This window comes from Pan paniscus, chromosome 6 (genome assembly GCF_029289425.2).
Source record: "Pan paniscus chromosome 6, NHGRI_mPanPan1-v2.0_pri, whole genome shotgun sequence".
Lineage (NCBI taxonomy): Eukaryota > Metazoa > Chordata > Mammalia > Primates > Hominidae > Pan > Pan paniscus.
The window spans coordinates 40,789,986-40,798,367 of record NC_073255.2 but is presented as its reverse complement, the minus strand read 5'-3'; the positions used below and the strand labels follow the sequence as shown (position 1 = coordinate 40,798,367).

Below are 8,382 nucleotides of genomic sequence, written 5' to 3'. Positions count from 1 at the left end.
AACAATTCTTCCCAAATAAAACAGCACAAACTGAAAAATATCAACTGGCATCAAACAGGGTGTTCTTTTCCCCCACTGTCATTTGCATTCTGAAGTGCAACTGCTTTTACAAATCTATTTTCCTCTTCTTTGGGGAAAATGTTAACAGTAGGCTAGTGTAGTAGAACAAAGTCAAATCTGAAAATGTTTAGTAATGAGGATAAATTATAGAATCCATATAGGAATGCCACTTTTCAGTTTTAAATGAAACTATGAAGGAAAAGAAAATCAAGGTACAAATATTGAATTTTGTATAAATTGAGAGAAAGTAACTGATTAGCTGTATTGGAAATTAAATATCTAACATTTTGTCTTAAGAATTTTATCGTAAAAACATAATTCAACACAATTAAAATGTACCCCTAAATATATAATAGATTTTGAGCAATGTTCCCTTTGTATGCCAAAATTTGAAAACAACCCTTATGTCCAATAATTGGGGGGAGGAGGTAAGAAATCCAATTCAGGTGAGTTAACTGGGGAGAATGTTATGAAGTTGCTAAATCATAATTATGAATATTAAGTCATGGAAAATGTACTGAAAAAATACTGCTAATGGACACAGGCTGTATCCATCCATATAAAAATATTTATCCATGGAAACCATTGTGTTTGGAATGCATGATAATGGGTGATGACTTTTTAAGTGTTATTCTAATGTTTTTTAAATAAGTAGGAAAACAATTCTTTAAAACATTAATACACACATTTCTGAGTAATCTGCTATTAGTTACCTCGAAGATTCTGTTGTTCTAAAATACGTTGTTGAGCTTCCCAGTTTGCTTTCTCATCCTCAAACTGACGACGTTTTTCCTCCAATTCTTTGTGCTGTGCTTCCAAATTCTTTTTCATTTGCTCATGGCGCTGCTGGAGCTAAATCACAGCACAATATATAAAACAAAACTGTTTAAGAAATCAGAAGCAGAAGTATGTTTCATCCATACTCCTAATGATAAGAGTATGAGCACTGAATAGTGCTGTTGTAAATTCAGAGTACTACCTGGAAAGCACTGTCAAGGACTCCTCCTATTTTAGGACCTGCCACGGAAAAGGCCAGTGACCCAAGACAATAATCTTGGGAAACAGGTGGAAAAAAAGAAGCAATAAACTTAACAATGTGTGGTACTTTATAATGGAAAATTACTATCTTATCTCGTTTTTCTTTAATCACAAATATGTTGGAGGCTGGGCAGTGATCACTGTTCTCATTGTACAGATGAGGAAATAGTTGCAGAATTTAAGTGACTTGCCCAAGATTGCTAGCCAGAAAGTGGAAGAACCAGGACTTGAACAAGCCACCCAATTCCAAGTGTAGAAAGCTAAGACAAGTGAAAAGAAAGCAGGTAGTTTAGGACCCTAAGAGCTCAAAGATGCCAGTGAAGTACTCCGATTCCTGTAAGCAGTGGTTCTCAGACACTGGTCTTCATTCAAATCACCTGGGATGTTTGTTAAACATATAGAATCCTGGACCTCACTCAGATGTACTGAATTAGAATATCTGGGTGTTAAGGGGTGGCGGTCACGGGGACAAAGGGCAGGCGGATCGGCGGGGAGGGAGCGGGGCGCGGCCAGGCCCCGCCCGGGGGCTCCGCATGCTGCAGCTGCCCCCGGGTGCCCCCGCCGCTGCCCTCGCCGCCGAGCAGCATGGAGCGGGGCCGGGGACCTAACCAGAGCCAGCCGGCGGGCCTCCCGAAGGCGGCGGCGCAGGGAACTGCCCGACGCGTGCACGTGGTCCCGGCGGCCGCCAAGGCGGACAGCGGCACCGCGCGGGGGCGCTGCGTTGGCGGCCCTGGCCCCCCGGGCCGGGCAGTGGCGGCCCAGGACCACGCGTCTACTTTCAGAGCCCCTCTGGGGCCGCAGGAGACAGCCCAGTGAGGCGCCAAGGGAAGGTCACCGTCAAGTATGACGGCAAGGAGCTACGGAAGCGCCTCAACCTAGAGGAGTGGATCCTGGAGCAGCTCACGTGCCTCTGCGACTGCCAGGAAGAGTAGATCCCAGAACTGGAGATTGATGTGGATGAGCTCCTGGACATGGAGACTGACGATGCCTGGGCTGCCAGGGTCAAGGAGCTGCTGGTTGACTGTTACACACCCACAGAGGCCTTCATCTCTGGCCTCCTGGACAAGATCCGGGGCATGCAGAAGCTGAGCACACCCCAGAAGAAATGAGGGTCCCCGACCCAGGCAAACGGTGGCTCCCACAGGACAATCACTGCCCCCCGACCTCGTAGCAACAGCAAAACTGGGGGACCCTACGGCCAGGCCTGGTGCCATGAGCAGGGCTCCTCGTGCCCCTGGCCCGGGGTCTCTTCCTCTGCCCCCTCAGTTTTCACTTTTGGGGTTTTTGTTACTAAACTGGTGGGACTTTTTGTGTTTTTATATTGAATCTGCAGCGCGGGCCCTTTTTAGCTAGGATCCGCCTTTGGTGCAACTAAAAAAAAAAAAAAAAAAAGAATATCTGGGTGTTAAGTCTGGAAATGTGGATTTTCAACAAGTTACAGTGATTCTAATGCAGGTGGTCCTTCCTCCTCTGTGTATTAATACTGTAAAGAATGCTGACTGAGAGGCAGTAAACACTCATGCAAAGTAACTGCAGAAACAAAGAGCTTTACGTCCAAGAGATCATTAGATAAGTAATTTCATTTAGGCACAAGTCAATCCATTTCTGAAAAAAGTCAACAAATTTTAAAAATCAGATTAAATCCTACTATGCCAAATACCCAAGGGCTATTCAAAACCTTCAGTTATCCAGGAATTATGTTCTGTTATAGATTTTACTACATTGGTGAGTTAACATCTTGAATTTGGATTATAATATAATTTTGCATACAATTTGTTTTCTTTTTTGCAAGCCCAAAGTGACTTCAGATTTATTCCTATTTCAATTATTTCATGCAATTCCTACAAAACAAAATCACATAAGACACATTTAAGCAAACATGAGTCAAGTCAGGTGAAATCTTCCTGATGACAGCAAACAAGTTACTAAGAAAATGTCAGAAAGTAGGAACATAAGAAAGTGTCTCTAGTTATTTTTTTTAAATGCAAGGGAACCACATATACACAATTCAGAATAATAGTTACCTCTGGGAATGGAGAGAGAGGGATACAATAGGGGACAGGCACACAGGGTCTTCAAATGAGTTGATAACATTCTGTTTTTTTAAGCTGGTGGTGAGGCTTACAGTGTTCATCATTCTTTAACTTACATTTATGTCATATGTAAGTAATTATCTTTTGTGTTAACTGCATGTAGATAAAGGTATAGGTCACAATCTCACTCTTAAGAAACCCATGGGGTCAGATGCCTTTCAAAGTTCAACATTTTTCTGTTATTAAAATGACAACACTGCTTAGAAAGGAGTATATGTTTATAAAATACCTCCTGGGCTATCTGGGGCAACAAGTATAATCAAACGCATTACTTTTTATTTTTCTCAGTAAAATATATAAATATTCACAATATGTAGGATTAAAACTTAGTTCATCTTAGGTTTTGCAGTTTTCAGAGCTTTTTCCATTCTGAAATTGTGAAAAACAGGACTGTAGACCTATCTAGCAATTAACAGCAAACCTAAAAATTAACTGGGTTTAAATGCTGGCATACTAAGTTAACTTATCCTTCTTCTCATCTATAAAGGGGAGATGGGCAATAATATCCTTGTAGGGCTGTGGTGTGCACTAGATGACACAATAAATGAAAGATGCTTGGTGCTGTGGCTGATGTACCGTGCTGCTGGCTGTGCCCCAAATATTTCCAGCATAATGAATTTAAGGAGAAACTGTATTAAGGCTAAAAGGGTTTCTTTACCTATTTATGTATTTACATGTATCATATACATGATGATTTGCAAACTTATTACCACAGGGATGTTGGTAAACACACTCTAGATGTGGTTTCATAAAAGACAAAGCATCTAGAATGAGCATGCCTAATTCTCTAATGGCTTAGGGTATTAGTGGGAACTTGGCCCAGAGCTCTTCACGGGTCCTTTAAATGTTAACATTCCATCCTTCAAAGAGTAGTTCTCAGCATATACCCGAGGCTTTAAGACGCTGCTGGTGCCACACAAGCTCCGGGGCTGTGGTTGCCACACTGAAGCCTCTGCCGCCTGCTCCGGACATTCGGACGCGCAAGTCCCCATCCTGGCTCACTGCAGCCTCAATCTCCCAGGCTTTCTTTGAGGGTGTTCCCTCAAAGAAAGAGGCCCAAAGTCCTCCCCCGCAAAAAAAAGCCGGAAAGGAATGGAGGTTCCTCCCCAGAAATCCACAGCATCTGCAGGACATACAGCCCTACAGGAACAGGCGGACAGGCCAGTGTTGCTGGAGTTGGCCCCTGGCTCCCGGGGTTCCCCCAGGCCAGCCCGAGCTGGGAGCCTGCTGAGACCCCTCCCACCTGAGCCCCACTCCGGCCCCCTGCTAGACTGCATCTACACAATCCAAGGTGACCCTGAAGGCTGGCTGGGGCTTCAGAACCCACACAGCCCCTCAGGTGAGACACAGAGGGTGGTCCGCGGGCAGTGCCAGGCCTCAGGCGGCCCAGGGCAGAGTAAGCAGCTTCGTGGCAGTGTGGTGTGTCAGGGAGGGGAGTCTTCCGTGTCCCGTTGGCTGCGGCTGGGACCAGGGCACGCAGGAAGGGGCTGTGCAGCCAGGCGGGCCCCCCCCTCTGGATTTGCTCCTGGGCACACAGCCCTCTGTGTCCAGCGGCCTCCCAGGGTGATGTCTAAAGTCCCTGGCAGCTGTGGTCCTGGAGAGAGGCCCACCCCGCAGTACGACCTGAAGACGTGTGAGCAGGAGCCACCAGCAGGTGGGCGCCGCCCCTGAGAGTGCACACGGGGAGGGTGGGCGCAGGAAGCCAGCCTAGGGACGGCGTTCGCACCATCACGGAAGTCTTAGCCCTTTCTTTACTCTCCATGGGCGCCGGGCAGCAGCGACTGCCTGCGGGATGGGCGGAAGGGAAGGCCCTGGCCGATCCCACCCATGGAGAGGACACAGCCACAGGCCGGGACGATACATCAAGCTCGCGCCCACGGCCCTCACATGTCCACGAAGACCATGAAGCACCAGCCCAGGCCCCCATCCAGCAGCATGGTGACGTGGATGCTGTAGATGAGCAGCTCGTTCACCAGGCGGAAGTCCACGCGCCAGCGGCCCAGCAGCAGCAGCAGCAGCAGCACCCACAGCTTGCGCTGGAAGCACAGGAGGACGCTAACGCCCAAGTACTGCAGGCAGAAGAAGGCGGCCAGCGTGCCCCAGTGACAGGCTGCAGCTGAAGTAGAACAGGAAGTGGATGAAGCCCTACAGCCAGCGCGTCTTGATGCACACCTCGAAGTTGTTGTACTTGGTGCGGGCCAGGTGGAAGGCGCCCACGGGCCCACAGACCGCATGCAGGCAGGTGGTGTGTGGACCATGCCCCCCGCGGGATGGGCATGACCGGCATTGGACCCCGGCGGCAGCGGCGTCCAAGCTACGGTCAGCGTAAGGGCCATGGGTGCCTACGCCTGGGAGCCCGCAGCTGAGCCTCGGGGGAGGCGTTGGCCCGATGCCCTCTCCGCTGCGACGCCAGTTTCCCGAACCTCCGGGCAGGCCGGTGGTGCTGGGGGCCGGGCCTGCTGTCCCTCTGGGCTCCATGCGCAGGGCAGCTGCACGGTGCAGGGGCGCACGGCTGGGGGTGCTGGCGGGGCGGCTACGGAGGTGGTTCACGCGTCCCCGGCTAGGGTTGCCCCACAGGGGAAGGGGCGCCTGGGCGCGGCCGCCGGAGGCGTTTGGCCTAGCTTGGGAGCCGTAGAGCCCTTCCTTGACCACCACCTTAGGGCGGCCTCACGTCCCTTCCACCCACGCGGACCGAGCTGCGCTTCCCTTCCTCCTGCTCCGGGCCCGCGCTGGGCGTCCCAGACTCCACGCTTCCCAAGGGCCTGTAATTTTTAATTATAACAGATTTATGTTGAGAAAACTTCATACTGAAATCACTGATTTATTTTGGGATTACCCAATTTTTTTCTACTATTCTCAGATTATCTATCAAACTACTGCTCTATGGATTCTTATGTTAAGTTTATCCTTTTCCCCATCTTTTCTTTCTTGCCACCTACTGAAGGAAATGTCTGCAAGGTCTTTTTGATTAATAGAAACTAAATGTATAACTCGACATCTAGAAGGGTTTCAAGATGGTAGATACGTCTGCTGGGATGTTTTGTCATTACCCTGCCCAATGTTGCGACGCTAGGAGTTACCTTGACACTACATTATAAATAAAGAAGGCCCAACCTGTTAGCAAAAATATCACATTCCCTAATTTTCTCTCCTTTAACTGTGTGTAATTTATCCAGGCATGTCTTTAGTTCAATAAAGGTTATTTCCCTCTTTTTCATTCATACACAAATAAGTCTGGTCAATTATTATTATCCTAGCGCTAGTTTTTGTGCATACATCCACCCCAAACTCTCATCTTTAGTGTTCTTATGCCACCTGTATGGAATGGCTTATAATTTTATTTTTCACAACTCACACTTGTTCATTATAACTTTAATAATTCATTGTAAGTACTCTATTATGCTGTCCTACCTAATACACTATGTCCAAGCACTTATGTATTGAAGTCTATATTATTTTATTGTAAACAGGGCTTGCTTCTAGAAATTTCTCCATTTTGTTACGCTAGGGTATTAATTTTTAAAAAAATATATAAGAAGGTTATATTATCTATAAATTTTACTGAAGATACTATTTAAAAAGGAACACAGTGTCTGCTAAGAGCTGGAATATTGGACTGATTACCTCAGCTTCAGAGTCCTTCAGTTTTTGAACTTTTTCTTTGACCTTCATCTCAAACACCTGCTCCATCTCCATCTCCATCTTCTTCATTTTAGCTACTTGCTCCATTCTTTCTTCTTCCATTTGTGCCAGAGGGCTCCTGTCATGAATATTAAGGGTAATCATTAAATGTCTGTGAATAAAAATTATAATAGAACTATGAAACAGTTTGATGAAAACAGAGAGATGCTATATATGTATATATGCCATTATTAATATATTTATAACCTAGAACTTCTTTCCGTGATATTTCATATATAAAACTTATGAAAAAAATGTAAAAAGCAAAGATGTTCTCTAAACCTACTACATGTCAAATCTAAGGATGATGACATACCAAATAAACTGTAGAAGGAAAATGGGGGAAAAAATTCCCAAAATACATTCACAGAATAAAATATCAGAAGAAAATCATTTAATTTTGTTCTTTAAACAACATTTTAACATGAAAAACAGAAAATAAGTAATGAAGTTAATGTATGTAGAGTATTTTTAGTTTTACCAAAATTTCAAGTATTACAATCTCTTCTAAGACAGCTACTAACACCACAAAAATGAACAATATTATTATTTATTTTGGTAACTGAACTGATACGCTGGAAATCACTACTAGTCAATACCTAGAGCACTATTTAGATGTACAGAATATTTCTAGGCCCCTTATAGTAACTTCAATGCTCTTGAAAATTCATTCCACTTGGCCGGCATGGTGGCTCATGCTTGTAATCCCAGCACTTTGGGAGGCCGAGGCGGGTGGATCACGAGGTCAGGAGATCAAGACCATCCTGGCTAACATGGTGAAACACCGTCTCTACTGAAAAAAAATACAAAAAATTAGCTGGGCATGGTGGCGGGCGCCTGTAGTCCCATCTATTCGGGAGGCTGAGGCAGGAGAATGGCGTGAACCTGGGAAGTGGAACTTGCAGTGAGCCGAGATCACGCCACTGCACTCCAGCCTGGGTGACAGAGAGAGACGCCGTCTCAAAAAAAAAAAAAAAAAAAATTAATTCCACTTAACTCAAATATTTCAGTCTTAAATTCAATGATTTAAAACACACACACATACTTTAGAGATAATCAGAAGCAAATATTTTATTTTTTTAAATGCCAGAATATACACATAAGCATAGTTAAATAAAAAAAAATGTTCACTCGGTTGATGTTAAAGTCCATGGACTCAAATCTCTTTGGACAATTGTGTTCAAAATTTTTCACACTGAGATATATTTACAGGTGGGATTTATGTTAAGGCCAATATACTTACTCACAGAGACACAAGAGAATACCAAAGTACCTAGTGCTTTCAGCCCAGGAGCAGAAAGATAAGTGGGCTCTTTGCTTTGAGAGTCTCTGAAAATTATTCAATACCCTGGGACAAATTAAATGAGGTAGATCCTTCTTTAAATTTGTTAATAAAGCATGCTTGTTTTGTCTCCATAAAAACAGGCTTTGACCATTAAGGTTTATATTTTAAATGGGTAAATTTTATTGTAATACACTAATTTTAAGAAAAGAATTAACTCATGGCTTA

The 8,382-nt window shown here is 45.0% G+C and overlaps 1 protein-coding gene and 2 pseudogenes across 1 annotated transcript; 1 reads left to right on the top strand and 2 right to left on the bottom strand.

Moving 5' to 3' along the window:
- Positions 1-750: 750 nt before the first annotated feature.
- Positions 751-6,971, bottom strand: LOC129392989 (septin-7-like). Its single transcript, XM_055115838.2, has 2 exons — positions 6,816-6,971; positions 751-912 (listed from the first exon to the last, which is right to left on the bottom strand). The coding sequence occupies exons 1-2, from the start codon at positions 6,933-6,935 to the stop codon at positions 766-768; spliced, it is 267 nt and encodes an 88-aa protein (XP_054971813.1). The 5' UTR covers positions 6,936-6,971; the 3' UTR covers positions 751-765.
- LOC117980921 (protein phosphatase 1 regulatory subunit 14B-like) lies at positions 1,617-2,296 on the top strand (annotated as a pseudogene).
- Positions 5,075-5,949, bottom strand: LOC100991939 (transmembrane protein 250-like; annotated as a pseudogene).
- Positions 6,972-8,382: the final 1,411 nt, after the last annotated feature.